The sequence below is a fragment of the Cryptomeria japonica genome, chromosome 1, assembly GCF_030272615.1.
Source record: "Cryptomeria japonica chromosome 1, Sugi_1.0, whole genome shotgun sequence".
NCBI classification, from domain to species: Eukaryota; Viridiplantae; Streptophyta; class Pinopsida; order Cupressales; family Cupressaceae; genus Cryptomeria; species Cryptomeria japonica.
Genome location: NC_081405.1, coordinates 519,342,764 through 519,367,457, shown reverse-complemented (window position 1 = coordinate 519,367,457; position 24,694 = coordinate 519,342,764). Strand labels below are relative to the sequence as shown.

Here is a 24,694-nt window from a genome sequence, read left to right as displayed (position 1 = left end):
TTACTTCATAGACTTAGCCAATATTTGATCTCAGTCTTAGACAACTGTTTGGTGCATTTGGTGACTGCCTTCTTAAAAGGTTAACTGAATATCAGCCTATGTAATCAGCAACATGAATATAAACAACAAAAATCTATTTTCTGCAATTCATGGGTTAAACTCAATTTTAATTTGCTCTCTATTAGCTTTAAAAAATTAGGATTTTTTGTCTATTTTTCTAAAACGTTGTATGATTTTTTTTTAAATCCGATTTTTTCCCAATTTTTTGAAAAATCTTATACTTTCGGTTTGCCCATCTTTTCCCCAAATGATTTTTGCTGCTCTGGTTTTTATTGAATCTTCTTTCACTTTTGTGCTTGAATATTACTTTGAGCTTTGCTATTTTAATTCATGACTCTGTTTACCACATGATATCCTTTAATAATCATTACATTTAAGCAACATTATTTGTTATAGACAGTTAGAAGAATTGGATAATTTGCTAGCATTGCTTAAACTCTTGTTGTTCACTATTAGCAAAATAATTCAATAGTCCCCCAGAAATTAGTTTTTAAGGACTGGGAAGAAACTTCAACCATCCATGAAATAAGGAACCACTAAGAACTTGCAAAATTTGTAGAAGATTCATAATTATATTTGTGGAAGCACCACTACTAATCTTTTTAGACCCATGAAACCATTCATAATCCATACTAATAGTAGTGAAAATAAAATTGATGCAGTACTATAAGAGAAAATAATTTAATAGCTTAAGATTGTATAAAGATGAAACTAGAAGAATGAATGCAATGTCCCCTTTTCCACTCTAGTTTGTTTTGGGGACTGTTGGCCAATTCTGAGACCTGTTGGTCAGTAAGAGGCAGGATTAGGGTTTCCTATTTTCTAGGAGGATGTTTTGGCATTTTTGGTGGCTTGCATGTTGGAATTTTACAGTTCTGATACTAGATTCCTTCTGGGTTTTTGGAAAGCTTTGCAATGATGATACATGCATAGCAAGTAGCAAAGTTTGGTAACCTTACTATTTTTAGTAAGTGGAGGCGAGAGCAGCTTACTTTTTTGGGTTTCTTTGGGTTTTCAGAGAACCTCGTGTTGGTGTGACATGCAAACGAATCTAAAGACTTTTCCGGACTTACTATTTTAGTAAGTTGTGATGGTTGCTCAATATGTGGTTAAATTGCATTTGGACACAATTACTATTTTTAGCAGTATGCTATTTTTAGTAAGTGATAGTTGCTTCCCGGTTTGTGCCCTAACAGAATTTGGAGACACTATTTTTAGGGTTTTGGCTTGAGCCAGTGCAACACAGGCTATTTATGGCAATCCAGCTTGGCATAATGATCCAGAGATTCAGTTCTATTTTTGGTAGGCAAATTGGATTCAGCTTCTTTAGCTCGATTATAAGATCAAATGGACCTAGTCATTTATTAATTAAATGACTCAAGTTATTTCTTCTTTTTGGGGGCGTCCATCTTAAAAATATTTTATTAAAGATTTTAATCTTTAAAAATGTGTAGACAAATGCTTATGTTGGGTGATTATTTGTTGAGGAAAAATGTTTTATAAGTGAAATATTAGCTAAGGCGTAATGGATGCCTAAGGGAGAAATAAGTTAATTTTGCAATATATTTCACTTCATTTCCTTGGACGCCATAACTCACTTCATGGATATTTCATAAAGTATATTTGCTACCTTGAGGGGGTCGATTTGAAGAATTAAGAATTATTTTTGACTTAAGTTAAGTGGGCTTCCCTTTTGGAGAAAATACATGATTTAAAATAAAGGAAAATATTATTTTTGCTTGGGCGTCCAAATTGGATGTAATTTCATTTCATTTCATGGCAATTTGGAGGGAGTTGAATTTGAATTTGGAGCTTCAAAATGTTATAAATAAGAGTGTTGGGCTCTTGTTTTTGGTATCCATTATTGCTTTGATAACGAAGTGCTGCCAAAATGCTGTCAGACTCTTACTTCGAGGAACGCATACCTCCTAGTGCCTCAGTTTCGTGCTTGAGAGATAGCGCTTGCTGAATGTATGACTGTTTCTCATCCACAGGAGTAGATTGGACTCAATGTGGTGAAGATTTGTGTGGTTTTTTGAGTGTTCTTGTTGCTGGTCATGGAGTGTGCTGAAGTAGATTCTTGGTTGCAGGTCTCAGTGTGTCACTTTTCTCGTTCTGGGATGCTGGGAGTATATCAGATTTAGATATTTTCCGTTTTGGAGTGTTTTCTTGTGTGGAGAGTTCCTTGTACCTTGTGGAGTAGATAGAGCAATATGTGCAGCTGTGTTCAGTGATTTACCCTTGTTGCAAACATGATAATTATTGTAATGTTGAATAGTTGTACTATTAGCAAGTTGTATTTGGAATTTCTCTTCATTTCCCACCGAATAAGTGGAAGAGGCCGGTTTACCGCCTTGCATTGTTATTTATCTTTCCAGCTTCAATCTTCAGTTAATAATGAACTGCTCCCATTGCATAAAAGGTTGAGCGATCTATTCCATGATTGTAATTTCTAGTCCTCTCATTGAATAAGCGGTTCAGTGAGTGTTTGCTTCATTTTCTTGGTTTTGTCCTTGGCTGGTTTACTGTCAAGTGTTATCAGCACTTCTATCACCCACTGGATAAGTGGAAGGGGCTGGCTTGCCGCCCAAGCGTTGTAATATTTCCAGTTGTTGAAGCTAATGATCCCCTCAACACCGTATGCTCTCACCTTCCCATATTGGGCTCTTGGTGATCAGAAAGTAGAAGGGTTACAATTCCAACATTATTGTATTTTCATTTCTTAACCTTAACGGGTTCTTGTTGTGTTGTAGCTGGAAATTAATTGAAAAAAATTGTGGGGACATTTCAATGAAGATACAAATTCTCTAGTTAATTCTCAATGATAACCCACATAATCTAAATACATAAACATTACTGACAAGGTAATTTCAGAGTATCCATAAACCATGAACCTTTACCCAAACTTCCTTTCGAAAAGTCTTTAATAGTTAATAATATAAATAGTTGATTATCTTCTACACTTGCAAACAAAAAATTCACTCAAAATCAAGGTCAACAATAAACTAAGCACCTAGAGGTTAATTGCTCATTGTGTTTTGTAGATCAACATCTTGTTGTGCGTTTTGTAGGTTTGCCCGCATGGTAGGAGATAATGAGGACCCTGCAATTCGATGCCATAATCAATCTCAAATCTCCAAAATCTTATGTCGACCCCACAAAAGGGAGGTTGAGCATTTGTCCAAAATCGCACATTATTCCCAAAATTGCCTAGTTTCATAGAGAAAGAGTTAGGCGTTCAAAGCTAAAATATCTCCTCTCAAATCGGCCCAAAAGGCTGAAATGTGAGGTAAAACTCCCAAAATTGGCTTGTAGGCTGAAGATTGCAAAAAGGGTTCAAATCGCGCGGAGGGTAACTTTAGACGAAAATAGGAAAGAAAGACGAAATCGCGAATTCCATCTTTTAGGCCAAAAATGTTCTAAGTTAAAATCGCACATCTTTGGCAAAATACCCAAAGCCCTAGTCATCACTAAAAAGAAATCACCCAAAACATCTCCAAAGGCCGAAATGTCTTTGCAGGGCGAAAATGAAATCGTGGATTTAAGTGGAAGTTCGGTCATTCTCCCCTAAAATCGTGAATTTCGTCCCAAAGAGGTGGGGTTAAAACCAAAACTCGACCCTTTATTGGATTTTGCTAGAAATGAAAGAAGCGTCTAAGTTTGCAAAGCCTCTTCTAAGCCGAAGTTTCTAACGCAATGCAAAGTCGCGCTTTAAGTCTAAAATGGCCAAAAATAGACGAGTAAAGTTCGACCCTCCCCATGTTTTGTACAACATCGCAGAAAAGGCCCGAACTTCATTAAAGGCGATATAACTCAAGGCATAAAATCGCACAAAAAAAGCAAATAGCCCGAAGTTCAAATGAAAGAGGCGATAAAAGAGCAAATTGCACAATTCACCTAAATGGCCGAATTTGCAATGGAAGAGAGGGGTGATTTAAAAGTTTGAAAATTGCTAACCAAGGGTCATACATTTCATCAAACATCGCTGAGTTTTGTCTTTTAAGTGTCAAGCGTTAGGCAAATGTGGAATAAAGGGGGGGGCATTTTAAAATTCGGTGATTTTTCTAAAATTGCAAAACTAAAAATCCCGAATTTCATCTAAGGGAATGTTTAAAAAACAAAGTTTGGCGTTTCATATTGCTTTGCAGGACAAAATAAAGTTCGCTTAACTCTCATTTTGGTTCAAAGGGCTGAACTTTGTCAGGTAAAAAGAAAGAAAGTATTTTAAAGCGTTTGCAATTTGGCCAAAGATGCCGAGTTTTGCCAAGGGGTCAACCAAGTGAGAACTCGTGCATTTTAATCCTAAAGCCCTAATTTTGCAAAGGAGACTTATATTTTAAAAGTGAATGTCTTTCGTCTTTCATTTTCAAAGCCTGACCATGCCTAAATTTAATATTTTGAAAAATTAAATTTATTTAATTTTTCAAAATGATTAATGCAAAGTGAAATTCATTGTTTACAGATCGACGACATCGAGAGGGCTAGAGCGTGAACTTGAAGCGCAATTTGGAGACGCGATCGCGATCAAAGCCGGGAAGCAAGGATGCAGAGCGCAAGATCAAAAAATGAAGCATGGGAAGCACGCCACCACTTGAACCAGTAAGACCAAAGTGAAGAACACAAAATGCTACAAAATGTGCATTCTCAAAAGGATACACAGCTTGAAGAAATTCCAAAAAATCAATTTGAAAATTGAACTTCTTTAATGTAAACAACTACCTGTGGGTCCTACCTAATGGATTCAAAATGAGGGGACAAAGGTCAGTTATCTCTGACTACCAAATTGACTAAATTGAAGCAAAACAGTTGTAGGTAGTTGTGATAGTGGTTGGGGGGATAACTGAGGATTGAGTAGGCATGGGTCAAAGCTGCCATGCTTCTGGAGGGCAGATCAGGGTTGTTGGATGCAGTCAATCCTGGCCTCTGATTCAATATGTAAAATCTATAAAAGGCAGGATGCCTCTCTTTGTAAAGGGTTAGAGTTTTTTTGTAGACAGTTAGATTTTTGGGGTTAGAATGTTAGATTCTAGTTAGATTTTTAGAGTAGATAGTTTTCAGATTAGGAGTAGCATAGAAATGCTGCAGAAATTGTTGTAATAAAAGCTAGAATCAATATAATGGACATTGATTTGGTGTTTATCATCTTGGTTTTATTCTGCTTGCATGGTTTTCTTCAGCAAATTAGATAGATTCTTTTGGTGTGCAAGTATTTGATGGATTCAGGTTCATACCATTGGGGATATGTTGATTGTGTATCCTTGTGTATGGTTAGTTTGAGCCATTAAAATTGTGTTTAGTTCAATTGCAAGTGTTTGTCTGAGCTGCACCAGAATTGGGTGTTTGGGTACGCACCTGCAGTCTGAAAATCTTCTAAGTCCCCTTGAAGATTGCACCATTCTTGTGAGGTTGTGAGTTATTCTGGCCAAGCAGGGATTGGTTATGTCGAATCTGTCTACCCGCATACCAGTCTTGTTAATCTTAGGTCTCTTAACCCTTCTCTTTTGCTTTTATTTCACAGTTTGAGAATCGCAACAAACCTACTTGTTGTAAACGTAATACCCCTTGTGCTCCCATCAAAACACATCGACCGTTGAGCTATCCCGCAATCAAGAATTGACATTTGGAACCTTGAGGTTGTCCCCTTTGATCAACTAAAACAGCATTAGGGATTTCCTTATGCAAGAGAGGCTAGGATATTCAACGAGAACATTCTATTTTGCGTTGGCCGAATAGAGTTGTAGCAATACAATTTTAGTCATGTCAACACAATCCCATCTTTAGTAGTTTTACTTTTGTCTTTCAATAAATTTCTATAACTTCTTCAATTAATGTGGTGCTAATCTTATCTCTTGTATTTTGTAGCTCATTCATGGATTTCTTTCTTGGCTAAAATTTTAAACAATAAAATACCTTCCTTGCTTTCCATTCACATAAACAAGTGATCATTATTTTCTTTTTTTATGTAGGTCGAGAGTTGAGGAATACCAAGACACTATCCTCTGAACATGATCGTGTCTCTAGCTTGGCTTTTAGGGCCTTTGTTATACATATCTTTGACCAGATTAATTTAATGAGAAACTCATACACTGGTAATTTGACCTCAATTTTCAATAAAAATGGTACATATGGATTATTGGAAGAAGCATTGATTTTTATTTTTCCCATTATGAGAATGTCAGAATGGGTTTAGGGACTTCTTGGAATATTTTATTGTACAGGTTTGTATACCGAACACTGAAATTGATTGGAGGGAATACTACAATGTAGGCACCTAAAAAGAGTAGATATTGGCTCTAGCCTCAAATTCTACTACACCAAAATCAAATAAAAAAACAGATTATGACAAGTTGTCGCCAAGAAGCTACTGACATAAAGTTACATACAAGAATCATTCCATAAAAGTAGACATGAGATTTACCATGTGTACATCTTAAAATAATCAAGGCAAACAAAGGGCTTCATTAATTTATTTCATGTTTTTATATTTACAAGATAAGTAAATCATTGCTAGATAATATGGAGAGGATGATTGGGGTCTCTCTCATGTTTGCTCGCATCTCTTTTCTTTGGATATAAGGGTGCAAAGTTTCCTTCATGAGTATATTGTAAATCGATTTATGGCTAGTTATATATGTACTCAAAGAGAATGTTAATTCTCTAAATACTAGGGCCAAAGTTGAATCTTATATGTATGCTCTTTTTTGCCTACATTGGGAAATACTCCCTAAAAAGTTATGATGCTAGATGTCATAGTAGTCATTGTACTCTAATTTTTTAAGCATGTATAAGATGTTCAAAAAATGAAATGAATCAATAATGGAAGAGATCCCATTGGTTGTGTGATTTTGTCATGTCCTTTTTAATTTTTTTTCTAAAAATAACCAATTACTAAAAATAGTAAGCCAACAATCCCAGAATAGAAAATTAGGACTAGCTGACAGTTTTGGATATATGAATAAATTGAGTGATTTGGTAGATATTAGAATACTATTTAAACACCAAATATATTTTAATATTGATTATATTTTAAATATTGGCAGGGGATTCTCTTTGATCCTGTTTTTGTCATTTAGTGGTTATGACAAATGAAAACAAGTGGCACAATGCATTTGGAGTGAAACAAAATAATGGACACTTGGCACTGGGTTACATACACTTCATGCAAGGGAATATCTTCCCTTGGTTGTGGCTTTTTTTTTCCAAATTGCTTTTTGGCCTATTTTTGGCATTTAGTGACTTGTGACAAGTTGGGACAAGTGGAAATTTGCATTTGGAGTAAAAGAGGACAGGGGACACATGGCCATGGAGGTTACAGACATTTGATGGAGTGGGAATCTCTCCTTGGCGTGGGATTTGGTCTCCCAACTTGGAAATTGAAGTGTTTCAATATATACGCTTTGACTTCATTTTGCATCATTCTATCTTATCATTTCAACAGGTTAATGTTGTTTCCTTCTGAGGCCAATAATTCAATCAAAAGTGAAATCTTTAGGGCTGAAGGGTAGTGGTTATGAGAATCTCTAGAGGCAATCTCAACCATAGATTGTATTAGTGCTGAAGCTCTACATTTGTGTTGTTGTGTGCAGGTGTTTTTGGGAGTTTGAAGTGCATAGTTTAGAGTTTTAGTTTCAGTTTGGTATTGTTGTGCCTTGCACACACTCCCCGTCTTCGACAGGGTCCCCCCCTTTTCTGTTTTCTCGTCTTGTCCTTGCTCAGGTTCTGAGTAGGGAGTTTTAGTAATTTGCAAAGAAGATGCAGGAATTAGGAATTTGAGGCATTAAGGGGATGAAGGAAATTCGCCTTGGAGGGTGATCACAATTTCGTTTGCAAAGGGGAAGATGAATGAAGAGCCTAGTATCGTCAAATCGACGTCGCTCATCAGTAAGCTTAAAGTCTGAAGCGAGAATGCCAGAGGCAAAACAAAATGTACCTTTTGACGGAATTGCAAAGTTAAGAGGATGAGTGAGCATAACGATTTCAAAAATCGGTAAAATGAGTCAAACCTGAGCCAAAGATTTAAAAGTCGACCTGGTAGGTCGAAATTCAAGTCTGAATGCAACCAAAGGTAAAATTTCGGCCTCTGACGGAAATGTAAGCCTAAATCCAAAACTCGGCCCTCAAAACCGAAATTCAAAATACTGAAGGAAAATCAGCCTACTAGCCCGAAATAAGAGATAAGTGGAAAAGTTCAAAATTCGGCCTACTAGCCTGAAATGCAAGGATAAGTTCAAAATTCGGGCCATAAAGACGAAGTTGGAGGTCATTTAAAGAAACTCACAAAATTCCCATTCAGGCCGAATCAGAGAAAAGACTTAAGTTTTAAATCATGCAAATAAGACAAAGGGCCGAAAATCACTAAACGTTGCGAAATTGCGATCTAGGTTGAAAAACTTAAAGTTCACAAAATTGCCAACTAGCCCGAAAATGAAATCAAGTCTTTACACCGCGCAAAAGGCTCGATTGGGCCGAAAATAAGAGAGTCCAAATCATGAAAGCAAACAATAGAGCCTAAATCGCACATTTCAGGCTTTTAGGCCGAAAGGACGTAGGGTGTAAAATCGCGCCAGTTCACTTATTTGCTCGAAAACTTTAAAGTTGAAAGTGAACTTTCAAAATAGCCTTGTAAGCCGAAATTCATTGATTAAGTCTAAATCGCGAAAATACCCAAGAGAGTTTTAAAACGTCAACTCACAAAGTCTTCTCATCGATCGAAAATAACCAAAACGTGAGAAGAAGCCAAAAAAGTAGAAAAGGCATTAATTTAAAAATCTTGCAAAACTCCTCCTTCGCCCGAAATTCTCATTTCAATAGGTAAAAGGTCTCGCAAATAAGCCAGGTAAGCCGAAAAGTTGAATTTGGAAATCACAAGTTCATGACCCGAAGGCGTTGAAGTCAAATCTCGCGAAATCTCGCAAAGAGTTCGCAAAATGCCAAAGATGAAATCAAGTCTTTACATCGTGCAAAAAGGTCATTTGGCCCGAAACTTATTCAAATAGGAAATTGCGTTATTTGCTAATGATCCAAAAAATAAAACAGAGAACATCATACAAATCACGCAAAGGAAGGACTTTTAGCTAGAAGGGGGAAGGCCGAAAGTCTTCAATATCTCCAAGGTCATGTAGAAAATCTTCTGGGAGGCCGAAAATCTTCAAGTCTTTGCAAAATCGCGGGGTTAACCGTTCATTTACCAAAGCGTCCAAAATTTCCGAGATCGCAAAAACATCAGCATTTGGCCGAAAATCATTCTCCATTGGACAAAGCTATTTTCACCAGGTAAGTTCAAATTTCTCCTTCAAATCATTAAAATTGTGCAAAATGGTCATGATAGTTAGCCTAGGGTTAGAGTGTAAGTGAAAGAGTGAATTTTGAAGGTTATAATTTAAGAAAATATCAACATAACATGCAACAACAACCAACTGGCGAAATCGGCCTTTAGACTGAAATTTCAAACTTAGAGAAATTTTGGAAAATTCAGCTCTAAACTAAAAACAAAGAACACTCTTTTCAAAGTGCATTCTCGAAACAATCAGTGTACAATTATCAAAACATTCAAACACTAAGTTGCAGGCCAGAGCGTTTTCAACTTTTCGCCATTAGCAATCAGGAGTAACATTTCGAAAATCCGCTCCAAGAGCAGCAATTAACCAAGCCAACTTGATTTTCAGCTTCAAATTGCATTTGGCTTCTGGACGATCAGATTTAATTTGTTTAAATGTCGCGTTTTAGCAATGTTTTCAAATTTCGATTACCTCATTGATCGTCAATTTTAACGCTAACGCCATCTTCTGGCTTTGCTAACCCATTTTTTTGGCCTTAATCTTGTCTCGTAATCTGTGTTCGGTTGTGTAGGACAGATGCCTAAATCAGCGACAGAGTCCTCAAAAGCATCTGATGCAACTGGAACATCCCAAATTTCCAAAGCTGACATTCCCTGCAAGGTCGAAAAAATGAAGTACCAGTACCAAGGAGGAGTCAAGGAGTCAAAGGTCCAGAGTGTGTGGGACAGCGTAGGGGATACGGACCTAAGTCATTGATATTCAGGATTTCAGGAACAGAGTGTACTCTACTCAGCTGGGTCATGGGACTTCATCAATCCAATCTCTTTGAGGAATGGATGTTCTACTTCACTGGGCAAGTCTTCACTGGGAAGTCTAAGTTCGACTGGGCTCAGATCATCAACGACAATATTCATACACAGCTGGTTGAGCTTGAAGAAAAAAAGTACTTTACCATGACTTCCTACTTGGTCTACATGTTTTCTCGACATCGGCCGCTAACAGGATTAATTAAGAAAGGTGAGACTGGGAACAGGCCGAATCAAGTGAAAGTATATGACTTCTACCCTCAGTTGCATTACTATGACATTGCCCAGAGAGAAAAGAATAACATCGCATACACAATTGGTCAGTACGAGCATGTTAATGATGCTTTTACAATGCGCCTGGTTAGATTAATGCAAGGAGGATTGCATATAAGGCTGTCAAAATAGGCGACCACCCTGATCTGGAAATACGGTGCATGGTTCATCCAGTTCACCTACATCAGAATAGCAGGCTTTGAGAGAACACCATACCGGCTTCCGCGCTATCCATCAGACAGGTTAGTCCTCATGGAGGTAGCAAGGTAGACACACCCAGGAGGTAGCTTACTCAGAGACAAAAAGCAATCGGGGTTCACCTTCCCCATGATTTTGGGTAATCTTGATGCACATTTCAAGAATTCGGTGCAAGCTGAAGAATCATTTGCTGAATTGGCGTCCTATTGCTTATAGGACCATGAGGGATTGGGAAAGAAGGCCTATGGCAAGCATTATAGGGCCAAGGCATCGATAGAGGACTATTGGAGCAATTGTTCAGATGACTTTGAGGTCCGTCGACGGGAATATTCAAGGTTGAGTGTTCAACAAATGCGACTTTATGAGTACCGCCAGGTCCTTGATCAAGTAACAGACTATGGAAATTGCTTGCAAGTCCAGGAATTTGAAGCAGTCAAGGACCTCCCGCTAGTCATTGATTGGACTCAGGACCCAATCACAAATTTTGAAGCAGTCATGGAAGGTCTAAGGAGGTACACAGATAATTGGTTATCCCAACAAATTGAGAGTCAAAACCATGAAGGAATCCAATTCACATACAATTTGATGGGTAGTCTCGATTCCCAGTCTTCAGAGGAAGAAGGAACCTCAAGCACGCCAAAGGAAGAGGTTGAAAAACCTGAAAAGAAGAGAAAGAAAGCAAGGGCCAATAGGGGGACTCGAACATCGAAAAGAACAAGAAGAGAAAAGATCCCAATCAGGAGGCCAAAGGTTACTTCCTCATCCAAGGACCCCAGTTTAGAGGATGATGTGGTTGAACTTGATTACATACCCACTCCAGCTTCACAAAATGATCTTGTTGCATTAGAGGCAAATGATCCTCAACAACAAAATGAGCAAGAAGCAAAGGTGAGGATCATTGGTTTGGACGGACCTGGAAATCAGGTCGAGGGAGAGATTGCACCTGATCAAGGGATTGGTAAACAAGAGATCACGCAAGAGAGAAGGCATGAGTTGTAGCAGGAAAGCGGCAACAAAGATGACACCACAGTTGAGGGAGAACATAAAGAAGATGGAACTCAAGAACCCACCAGGATTGAAGAGCAGCCGTTACTAGAGGATATCCAGCAGTTGCTCACTAAAGTGGGAGAGAACTCAGCTGTGATTAAAGGATTGGATACTGCACCCATTCCTCCTAGGCCCGATCAGTTATGGATAAGCAGTGAGTCAACTGAGGCCTCCAAAGAACAAAGTGAGAATCTAGCAATTACATCTGGACAGACCATCCCTTAGGATTGGTTAATAGCTCGTGCACAACGGAAAGCAGCTGTCAAACCACCAATTAACCTGGAGGATATCTTCTCTCGAATAGGAGAAGGAAAATCCAAAGGCAGGAAAAAGCCGAAGACTTACTCCAAGATCACTAAAGATGAGCAAAGGAATCGCATGATTCATATTGCTACCCCACTTGCAGACAAACCAACAGATTAGATTGCATTGGCTGATTACAACCATCCCAATAGGGCGAGCAACCAAAGAGCAGGAGAGGGAAGAATTCAAAGATTCTATGCAGAACATGCTCAGACAGCTGGACGGAATGACCGCTGAGAGAGATATGTACCGGGCTCGTGTTGAGCAAGCTGAAGGGTACATAGATCACCTGTTGAGACCGCTGTAGCATGCCGCTGAATCCCATGTTCCCCCATTAGCGTTAGCACAGAGGACTACAACTGAATTTGACAGAGTGCGTGATACCACCAAGGCCGTCAGGGAATGGATTCGGGGCATTAAGGAAAAGGGAGAGCAAATCTTCAAAGATGTGCGAGAAATGGTTCTCCATAGGGAATCCACTCTTATCAAAGGTGTAAGTTGAGGAAAGAATGTTATAATGCTCATGAGGCGATTGCCAAGGCATTGCCCCTCATAAGGGCTCTATTTTGGACCTACACTCAGATCCCCACACTGCATATTATCCTAGATCCCTATGATGTCAATACCTTCAAAGAATGGTATTGGATTCTCAGCATGAAGAATGACATGAAGGATAATATCAACAAAATGCAAGATAAGTGTGATGACGTTTTGTCAAAGGTGAAGGATCTTGGTGAAAAGATCCTTAGATCAATGGTCCCTGGTTGGAGGAGTAGTATGATGGGTAATGAGGGACAACCACGGTGGGAGGACAGGCTGGAAACCAAAGTCACCTACTCCACGGAGGACTTGGAATTTGCTAGTGGGCTACAGGTAGATATATTGTGTTTTGAAGATCATAAATTATATTGGAGAGATGAGCTAGAGAATGTAGATAGCCTCTTAGAGGGTATTCAGTATAAAATGTTTAATCCTCCTATACCTCCAACAACCGAACTATTCGAATTGTGCCTAAGATTCCAGGACTACATTCGGGTAGAACGTGCAACAGATCAAGATATCTAGGGAGAGTACTTGTGTGACAAGGTCGAATTTGTGGAAAAAGAGTACCTCGAGGAAGGAAAAAGTGCTTTCTTGAGAATATTTGTTTCTTTCAAGTTCCAAGTGCATTTTTTCAACATAAAGTTCATTTCCAACTACCAAAGTCATTGTAAAGTTTTGAGCTCCGTGCAAGTGCACTTTTTGGAGTAGCTTTATGTTTGGTAGTTGGTAGTTATTAGTTACTTTATGGTTGGTGTTGATATTTTGTTTTCCATTTATGGGTATGGGCAACCTTGTTTTAAGGGATGAATCTAGGCCACTTGTTTAAGTTTAATCTTGGCCATTCATCTATTTTGAAACCCTATATAAAGGAGTTGGTTTCTCTTTTATTTTTAGTAAGAAATTGTGGATTGTTGCAAAAGCTTTGCAAAAATATATTTAGACAATGGAAATTGAAGTTGTTATTGTTTAATGTGAGTGCATGGTCTATTTCTTCACTCTTTAAATTTATGTATGCATTTTGCTTTACAAAATAATATGTGCAAGTTGATATTTGATAGAAATCTTCGCTCATACCATTAAGGATTGGCTGATTGCTTGTTCCTTCGCATGGTTAGTCTGAACTTATTAATATGCTTAGTTTGGTTTTTGAACATGGAATGTATGAATCTCTCAAATTCAGTGTTTATGTTTACAAACTTGAAAATATGTTTCCCCTTTGGAGATTGCATCAATTTTATGTAGCAAGATTTCTGTGTAATATTCCCACTAATTTTTTCAGTTTTTGAACACAACAAATACTACATTGTACCCGTTACAGTTAGGAAATATAATCTCAACACTGCTGAAAGTAACCCTTCCATTTTCTGATAACCAAGAGCCCAATGTGGGAAGGTGAGAGCATACGGTGATAAGGGGTTCGTTAGCTCACTGATTTGTCAGAAATTACAATGCAAGTACAATACTGGGCGACAAGCCAGCCCCTTCCACTTATCAGCGAGATGAAGACCAAGAACTTGGCGGTAAACCAGCCAAGGTACAAGAGCATAACCAGAACCAAATCACTCTACTGCTTATGCAGCGGGAGGAATTTTACATAAAAACTATCACTCAACCGCATATTTTAACGGGAGGACAATATCACTCAACCACTTACTCAGTGGGAGGACAAAGCTGAATTACAAAACATGAAGGCGGCTAGGCCATCCTCTTCCACTTGTTCAGTGGGAAATACCATATAATGCAACCAGAATGATTGATCAGTACTACAGAAACAATCTTACAAAGATAGAGATGCGAGAGAAGATAGAGTTAAGTACATATATCAAGTATTCAATATCAAATTCTCACAAAAAAATCAACTTGCTGTTCTGAAATCAGAGATAATAAAACGCAGAACCAGCCACATCCAAATCCACTAAAATGCTCGTAACTTTCTTAAAACTGAATGAAATCATGCCAAACCAAATGCAAATGAATAGTATAGAATAGGTGATCAGTTCAATACCTTGAAACAGCAACAACAAAAGTGATGCACGCAACCCAATGCAAATCTGGAAATGGCGTTTTGGCTGAATATTTCGATTTGCAACTATAAATTGGAGAGTCCCCCAAATGCCACGCCAATGTAGGAGAACTATTGTCTCTCCGATACGCTTCCAATGAGCCCTCACCCAGAACGATGCACCCAACACGTAGATAGCTATGAACAAATTACACTTCCATCCAACACACACTAGCAACACACAAAAAACGCAGCAGCACACAACTCTTCACAAACACACCCAAATATCACCAAATAGTTCACCGATTCGAACCACAGCTAGGAGTGATGTCTCACACACGAAACTGGAAAGAAAGATCTAGGAGGTGTTCACCCTCGAAGAAGTCTGGAGTCATTCCGACAACATAACGATATATTTTCTTTGGATAATGAAATGTGGAGCCAAACACTTGTATATATAGCTTTTCAAGTCTGGAATTCAAATGAAATTGCCTCCAAATTCACCTCATTCAAACTACATTTCATTTCATGTGGTGGACCCACTTCCCAAGTCAAAAAATGCGCCTAGGAGAGACGACCACGATTTTGGCATAATATAACTTTGAATTTATAAAAATAAAGTCTCCTTTCAATCATCAAATAATTCACCCAGGCATGAGTTAGGAAAAATATCATATTTTGTACAATTCCCCATAACATCACTCAGTAATAAAATAATTAAATAATAACCTTAGGATAAGGAATAATATTTAATTAAATCGCTTATAACTCCAATACTGATTATCAACAAAATCCGGATGAGGCTGAGCAATGAGGATCACTGAACTGTGCTGGATCAGGACAAAATCCAGGACTGCCAAAAATAGAATGCCCAAACTGCCACTTGCTAAAAATAGTAAGTCATGAAATAATGCTCCGAAAATCGTGATCATTGCAACCAGAGAAAGAGCTTGGCGAGCTTAGTAAGACTACACTATCTCGACAACCAAACCCTAACTTACTAAAAATAGTAAATTCACATTCCACCCCTGACAAGCTTGGTCAGAACTCCAAAGAACATGGAAACCCTAATTCTCCTTTCCACATAGCCTACGGGTCTCAGAATAGGCCAGTGGACCACTGAATGCATCATCACAAGGAAGGGGACATTACATTCTGCCTATTAGCTTGAAGGTGTTATTTTTAGGTAGATTCATTAGGCATTTTCTCCCTCTTTTCCCTTCCTTTTTCCCCTTTTTTTACCAGAGTTGAAGTCCGAACAACATCGTATTAAAGCAAAATTGGATGAAATCAAAACTGTAGGATCTTAGGGAACCTGTGCGAACAAAACCAATTTTGTCTAACCATAAGTCCCCTTTGTGTTTCCAAAAAAACACATCAACTATTGAGCTATCCTGCAGTCAAGACCTGACAATCGAAACCTTGAGGTCGTCCCCATTGATCAACTAAAATAGCATTAGGGATTTCCTTATCTCAAGAGAGGATAGGATACTTAGCATTCTATTCTGCGTTGGCTGGATAGAGTTGTAGTAACGTGACTTTAGCCAGATCAACAGGTATGGATGTTGTTAACAGTGTATTTTACAGATCTATATCTGTTATAAACATTATTTTGGAGTTTGGAGAGTTTATTTGAAGTTTGCAGTTGATTTCCTTAATGTTTGAGCTGCAGATTTGAGAGTTCCTTGGATGTAATTTGCAGCAGATCTTGTGACTTTTATTTAATTTTTCAGCAGCAAAAATATAAGTTTTCTGAGTTTCTATGTTGTTGGGAGTGAAGGCTTATTACAGATTTATTACATAAATACCTATAACTACTCAAATCAAAGAATAAATTTAATAACTCCATGCTTTAGTCAATAGATCACACTTTTGCATGCCGAGTCAGCAATTCAAAGACTAAACTCCTTGGATGATTGAAGAAACTGCCATCTTAAGTTCAGTTACAAATAGAATTCAGTTTCTTATGTTAAATCTTATGCATCTACAATACTAAGAGAAACTATAACGAACAAACATTACACAAGTTTTTCCCTAACTGAATAGGATAAAGGCTCATTAAATGAGAAATACATTGTAAAACATGGCTTCGTCCTGGGGTAAAACTTTTGTATAAGCTCAACTCCTATGCAACAAAGGATGAACCTTGGTTGTAAATAACAACAAATGTGAATCATCAAATAAAAACATTCCAATGAAAATCACTTCCTAAAGATTCATTGCTACAGAACCATTTTACATCTTTCTAATCACAATATAAGCAGCAACATACCAAAATTTTGCCCTATTTTTTGCTGGTACATAGAACATAGTTTCAGATGGCACGCCACATTCTCCACCAGAATCTAGATTCTTATAAAAGGAACCTGTATTTGGCCAATCACGTTCATGATTCCCACTGAAAAATCACAGAACAAAGCAAGACAGTGTGAACTCTATCATTGCAGATGTTTTTAATGTCCCAAAAGAATGTGGAGTTGCAGTTTAGTATGCAAGTACTGGGAAAAAACTAGTACATGTTGAATGAAACTTATTAACAAACCTGGCCACCATGTAAGGAACCTTTGAAGCAATGGGTTCTATTTGACATGTAAATTGATCCCACTGAGAAAGGTATCCATTTGCATAAACTAAATCTCCGATATGAAAGACTATGTCAATATTTCTCAAGTCCTCAATTAATCGATCAGTAGTATTAAGTGACCCAGGCTGAAAGTTGTTATACTCATTAGACCCATCACGTTCTGCCTGTAAAAAATGATAACCTTATAGTCATGTCTAGGAATCTTCAAGAGTCAACTTTTCAATTTAATGGACTCAAATTGACTCATACAATTTGTTTATTGGGTTAATTTTAGCCACAGAAGAAATATTTCTGACATTAAACAAAATCTAAGTACAATGAAAGTAACTCTGGGAAGGCAAAGAACCTTCGGAAAAATTAGCCTCAAAATTAAAAACTATAAATCTGATATCTTCTACTTTAGTATTTATGTTCTATATTATAATTTGTACAGAGAAGCTTCATGATTTTCCTATATAATTTTGTTTTATGATTTAGAAATCAAGGTAAACTTCCATCTGTATCAGTGTATAAATATCTTCTGGAAGCTGTAAACAGATGGATTTTATTAGACACTGAAACTTCAAATGCAGTAAAACTATAGGGACAATACAGAAGAAAGGCAATGGAACAAACCTTTCCCATGTCACCAAAAATAATTACACGTTGTACAGAATCTTGCCCAGGATATGGAGATGATGTAAACGAGTTCAACTGCCCCCAAATATATGAGCCATTGAATAGCTTATGACCAACTTTGTAGTAATATCTGTATCAATTGAAACAAAATGAATAGAGGAAATATAAACAAAATAAGTTATGGCCAAACACCTTAAGGACTCCTTACATGAGAATTCTGCAGGTAATTTTGTAAACTTGCAAGCAGGAGGCTGCATTGAAATATAAATATAATCCCAAAAAAAAAGGTGTAAAAAGGGTAAACATAACTCCAAAAACCATATTTAGACAATATTAAAAATTAAAAGAGAAAAAATAATGATCAAATAGTGTAAAGAATACTTTCTTGGTACTTGGCCATAAATCTTTCATAAAGCTAGTGTGTATAAAACCAGGATCTCGCCAGCCAACAGTGCGAGCAGGTGGACCTACAAAATGAAATAACACAGCTATGTATAAAGATTTGTCCATATTCATGAAAATTTTGTTAACAAAAAACATGTTAAATCTATAAAAATTATACTCCTATTCCTTTAACACCTTACCAACAACACAAACAACAAAAGCACGAGATAATTACCAAGTAGTTGCATATCACAATCCAGTCACTAGTGCACTTCAAACAATGATTTTGAACTAGCAAGCAATCATTTTTCTCCTTCGCATACACAACACTTGATTCTTTGAAACCAGATGCAGATGAAAAAGAGAGAAGAAATAATGAATAGTTTTCCTTAGATTTTCCTTTATATTGAAAGTATAATCTGTGATTGTTAGATGAGGAAAATTACAACCGACAAAGCAAGATTACTCCAAAAAGATTATTATCGCTTGCCTTTATGAACTCAAGTGAGGACCTGTTGTGCTTTGCACACACTCCCTGTCACCGACAGGGTCCCCCTTTCTTGTTTTCGTCTCGCTCCCGTTGGGGTCCCTGGTGTGGGAAATTTTGATGAGTTCGCAGAGGAGATGCAGCAGTTAGGAATGTGAGGAGATGATCCTGCAGGAGAGTGAGCCCACCCACTTCCTTAGTCCTAAGGAATTCGCGTCGAGAGTCGAGCGTGATCCCATTCGTAGAGGGGAAAATATGAGGAACCATGTGAAGTGATCGCAATTGTTGTCGAATTGACAACACTCATTAGCAAGTTGAGAGCCTGAGGCAAGAACGCCTAAGGCAAGTCAAGATATGCCTTTTGACAAAATTGCAAGGTAAAGGGTGCGTCAGAAGTGAGCCAAATAAGTCGAAAGTCGGCCTAGTGGGTCGAAATATGAGGAACAAGGCATTAAGTGTAAAAACTCCCAAACTCCTCATTTAACCGGACCCCCATTTATAATTTAATGTTCAAAATTCTCGCAGGGAGGCTAATTTCTGCCTAGGTGACCAAAAGCGCATAAGTTTGAATTTCGGCTAAGTAGGCCGAATTGCACAAAAGAGCACAAGTTTGAATTTCGGCTAAGTAGGCCGAATTGCACAAAAGGGACGTGTTGTGCGTTGCACACACTCCTTGTCGCTGACAGGGTCCCCCTCTTTGGTTTTCAGCCTTCGTCCTACGTGGAGAAGTTTCGCGTTTTGAATACCCACTATCAATCCAAGGGAGACCTAGTTATAGCATAAGCCAAAGAATCTGCTGGGTGGGTAAGAGCGTTTAAGTTTCTGAACCTTGCGAAATCGCCTTGTGGGCTGATTTAAAAAAAAAAAAAAGCAAGTCAAGTGTCAAATATGAAAAGTTTGCAAAATGGCCTTCCAGGCCGTATTTCGGCGGAAAAGTTAAAAGCGTTAAAGTTGTAAACTTTTCAAAAACCTTCCTTTCCCCGAAATTCGCCAAGTGCTAGTGAAACGTCTAAGTTAAAAAACTTTTGCAAAGTGGCCTTCCAAGTCGAATTTTGGCGAGTAAGTTAAAACGTTAAAATGTTCAAAGCTTGCAAATGTGCCTTTTAGGATGATTTTTGCCAAAAGGGAGCTAAATGTCAAATTGTAAAACCTTTTCAAAGCACCCAAGTTAACTGATTTTCGGGGGTCAAAGGGCAAACGTAAAATTATAAACCTTTTAAAAACACGCCGTTGGCCGATTTTTGCCAAGTTAAAGAAAAGGCGCTTAAGTGAAAGCTTGCAAAGTGCGTGTTTAGGCTGAACTTCGGGGCGAAGAGAGAGAGCGAAAATGAAAAAGTTTGCAAACATGCCGAAAATGCAGAAAAGGCGCTTAAGTGAAAGCTTGCAAAGTGCGCGTTTAGGCCAAACTTCGGTGAATAAGAGGTAAAAAGTTAAAATAACTAAGTTTGCAAAATCTCGATTTAGGCCGAAATTCGGCGGATAAGTTAAAACCTTGTGAAAGTTTGCAAAATGTCATTTGGCTCGAAATTGGGCAGGAACAAGGGAAATCGCGAAAATAGCAAGGACGTTTTAACACCTTACAAAATGACATAAATCGCCGAACTTTGCAAAATGGCTCTATGAGCCGAAAAAATCAAAACCGTTCATTTGGCTGAAATCGCACAGTCTTACCAATCAGGTTGGATGCGAAAATAAGAGTAGAATATCGTGCCATTTCACCCATTTTCCCGAAAACTGTAGGTTTTCCAAAATCGTGCATAGAGCCCAAGTGAGCTGAAATCCACCAAAATTGCCAAAACTCGTCATGTATGTCGAAGGTTGGGAAGGTCCAAATCGCAAAATAGGGTTAAAGGCCGAAATCGAAAATACCAAATGTGTTAAAGAAGAAAGGAGTGTTTGAAACCATCTGCGGGAAACTTGCGCATTTCCTCCTGAGGTCGTGAAATCCCGATAGGCCAAAAATCAAAGGGCGAGAATAATAAAGGGAGGGCAAGTCGCGAAATAAAAGCCTAGGTGGTGTCTTAGGGTTTACATTTGTTTCCTCCAGTCCGAAAATTGGGCAATCTGAGAATTGCGTGAGTTGAAGGTAAGGCGTTTTCAAGAGTTTGTAAAACTCTCTTTTTTCGAAAATCGCCAAGGAGTGAAAATCGCAATAAAAGGAAAGGCATTTTCAAAGTTTTCAAAAAGGACCTTGCAGGCCTAATTTTCACAAAGCCTTTCTAACCCGAAGTTTGAGGAGATCGCAGGATTGACACCTTGTTTGCCAGGTAAGCTTGCTTTATCTCCTTTAAATCATTTAAAATAAATGCAAGACTGGTCACTGTGTTTAAGCAGATAATGAAGAATTAATCAAATGGTGAAATTCTGTAGACCACAATCCTCTTTTTGAAAGGCATCAAGCAAATCAATAAAGCAGACTCTGTCAGGAAAATTAACCCAGGAATGCAAAATTCAGACTTAGGAAATTTTGAACATTTTTTTTGAAAACTGAACTTAAGAATTCAAGTGCAAAATTGGCAATCATTGAACACCCAAGCCCTGAACCGCAACCAAGTAGAAAATTTTAAACGAAGAGCTTAATAACATTTCATTTCCAAATTAATCAGGCTCTTTTGCTGAAGCATCGTACTTTCTTCAAATTTCAGTTTTCTCGTTGATCCTAATGTGCTAACATCATCCTCTATTTTGACTAACCTGTTTGTTTCCTTCATCTCGTCTCGTAATCCGCATCCGGTCGTGCAGGATAAATGCCTAAATCCGCGGTAGAATCCTCAAAGACACTTGGTGTAGCCGGAACATCTCGGGTTTCTAAATCAGACATTCCCCGCAAAGGCGAGAAGATGAAGTACCAGTACTAGAGAGGAGGACTGAGGGAGTCAAAAGACCAGAGCATATGGGAAAACATAGGCGATACAGACTTGGGCCCATAGACATTTAGGATTTTAGAGACTGGGTATATTCTCCTAACGCCTATGGCAAGCCTAGGCGGATGATGGAAAGTGGTATAGCCCATAGTTTTAAAACTCGGCGACTCGCCTCCGACTCGCCACGGACTCGCGAGTCCTTTGGCGCCACGAGGCGACTCGCCTAGGACTCGCGAGGCGAGTCCAGGCGAGTCCCTGCGAAAGACTTGCGCGAGTCTTTCGCTTGGACTCGCGAGTCTTTCACAGGGACTCGCGGGCCTAGAAAAAAGCGCCCGTAAAGGGTTAAAACCAAGTTTTTTTTTAATTTTTGACTTCATTTTGGTTTTTTTTTTGCTGTAGCAGGTTAGAAGGGTTTGGAGGATTAGAGGGAAGAAGGAAAAATCAACAAGAGAGATCTAGGTAAGGATTTTTTCTCTTTCTTTTTTTTTTCATTTGAATCATTTCATTGTTTTGAAACTGAAAAAAATCTTGAAAAACAAGGGGATATGCTGCCAAATTTTTTTCTATTTTCTTTCCTAAGTTATTTCCTCTTTTTTTTTCTTGTTTTTGAATGCTATTTTTCCCAAATGATTCATTGTCATTTTTTTTGTTGATTTTCCATAAAACCCTGCTAATTTTTTTTTTTCATGTTAAATCAACAATGGCAAGTTCAACTCCAAGGGCAACCCCAAGGTCAGGAAGACAAAGAGATAAAGCTTGGAAATATGGGATTGCAGGAAGCAAAAAAGGGGAGGTCACTTGCACCGAATGCACAAAATGGATGACTGGTGGAATCAATAGATTAAAATACCACCTTGCACAAATACCTGGATATGGTGTGGAGGCATGCCCCAAATCAACTCCTGAAATTATTAGAGAGATGAAGGCCATTCTTGCTGAGAATGATATGCATAAGGAAGAAAGGCAAAAAACAAGAGAAGCCATGACAGCTGCAATGAATTCCACATTGTCCACTTCGGGTCCCATTGGTCACAGTCGGGGTCGTCAGTCACTTTCATCTTTTGGTGACAATGAGGGTGAGGCTAGTGGCACTCCTGTTAGATCAGACCCTAATTTTTTTGTACCACGCAATGTTCCAGGTGCACAACCTTCACTTGAAGGTACAGGATGGAATAGAGAGAAGCATGAACAAGCACGGATAGCAGCTTCAAACTTTTGGTTTTACAATAATCTATCTTTCAATGCAGCAAACAATGTGTACTGGGAAAGTTTTGTTAATGCATGTATAGTGGCAGGTAAGGGGTTTAAGGCCCCAACAGGTCATGACTTCAGTGGGCCATTGCTAGAGAAAGCTGTGAAAAATACAGAAGGTGTGGTTGATGATCAGAAAAGGTATTGGAAGAGAAAAGGATGCAGCATTTTATCTGATGGATGGACAGATGGACGGAATAGGACTCTTCTCAACTTCTTGGTGGCTTCAAATGGTGCAATGGTATTCATAAAGTCTGTTGATGCCTCAAATGAAATAAAAAATGTAGAGACTTTGTGTAATCTGTTGGATGGTGTGGTTCGGGAAGTTGGAGTTGAGAATGTTGTCCAAATTATCACGGACAACGCAGCTACATATGTATCTGCAGGTAGAATGCTTATGCAGAGGCATCCTTCGATTACATGGAGTCCTTGTGCTGCACATTGCTTGGACTTGGTGCTAGAGGACATTGGAAAGATTGGATGGGTGAAGAAGGTGGTTGAAGATGCAAAAAGTGTCACCAAATTCATCTACAACCATACTTGGGTGCTTGCTTTGATGAGAAAACACACAAATGGCAAGGACCTTGTGCGACCTGGAGTGACACGATTTGCTAGCCACTTCATCACTTTGCAGAGCATTCTTAGTGCCATTCCTCATCTTAAGCAGATGTTTGTGTCAGATGCTTGGTTGGGGTCTGCATACTCCAAAAGACCTAAAGCAGAGAAGATTGTGAGCATTGTTTTTGATGAAGGGTTCAATAAAAGTGGAGAGGAGTTGACTGCGGTAAGTAACAAACACAAAAGTAAAGTTTATACAATCTTGTCTGTTTGCTGATTTTATTTTTTAGGGGTTGATTTTGTACTAATTTAAAATTTGTTTTAATTTTTTAGGTGACAGAACCTTTGGTAAGGGTTCTTCGTATGGTGGATGGAGAAGGCATGCCAATGGGTTTCATTTATGAGGCCATGGATAGGGCCAAAGAGGCCATTTCACATTACTATCGTGGAAATACAAGAAAATGTGAAATCTTTTGGCACATCATTGATCGTAGGTGGACAAACCAACTCCACCAACCGATACATGCCTTCGCCTACTTTTTGAACCCGAAATTCTACTTCTCTGATTCATTTAGGGCTGATGAGGAGGTCATGGCAGTGTTATTACATGCATTGATAAGATGACACCTGATCCTGAGTTGAGAGACAAGGTTCTTGATGAGTTGGAGGTGAGATTTGACATTTGCAATTGCTCTATCTTTATTTATGAATTCGGAAATGTTCATTATTGAATTTGAGTTTGACACTTTGACTATCTAGTATCTATTTCTGAATTTGAAAATGTTCATTGTTCAAGATCTACAAAAGTGCAGAGGGGAGACTCTTCTCATCACAACTAGCAATTGATAGGAGAGGAAAACAACAACCAGGTAAAAAATTTAGTAACTTAGTTCAATAGTGCAAGAAAAAACCTACAAACTTGATTGTTACATTTTTTTCTCAATTCTAATATTTCTAAATGTTTTTTGTAGATTTATGGTGCCGGTACGCCTAATCTTCAAAAGATAGCTATCCGTGTTTTGTCTCAGCCATGCAGTGCTTCTGGGTGTGAATGAAATTGGAGTGTCTTTGAGAGCATTCACACAAAGAAGAGAAATAGATTGTCACAAAAGTGGCTCAATGATCTAGTATTTGTTCGGTACAACCTTCGCCTTCGAGTTAGACAGGTGGAGGGTGTTTCACATGAGGCCATTGACTTGGATGAAATTGATCCATATGGTGATTGGACCATGAATGAACAAAATGATGGTGATGATGTCCTCCTTACCGAAGAAGAAATTGCAGAAATAGAGAGAGGAGCAGCACAAGATGCAGAAGGAGCAAGATTGGATGAAGATGAGGACGAAGATGAGGATGATGATGAGGACTTTGACTTTGAAGAAGAATCATTTCACCATTTAGATACCACAACACCCACTGCTACTACTTCTAGCTCAAG

General features: G+C 38.3%; 1 protein-coding gene across 1 annotated transcript in view; it reads right to left on the bottom strand.

Moving 5' to 3' along the window:
• The window catches only part of LOC131070309 (probable inactive purple acid phosphatase 27), a 74,660-nt gene that overhangs the window by 5,554 nt on the left and 44,412 nt on the right, over positions 1–24,694 (bottom strand). The window contains exons 2-5 of the mRNA XM_059219356.1: positions 18,098–18,179; positions 17,710–17,842; positions 17,053–17,258; positions 16,783–16,908 (exon numbers count right to left, since the gene is read on the bottom strand). Of these exons, the coding sequence (XP_059075339.1) occupies positions 16,783–16,908; positions 17,053–17,258; positions 17,710–17,842; positions 18,098–18,179 (547 nt within the window). The remainder of the gene's footprint in view (positions 1–16,782; positions 16,909–17,052; positions 17,259–17,709; positions 17,843–18,097; positions 18,180–24,694) is intronic.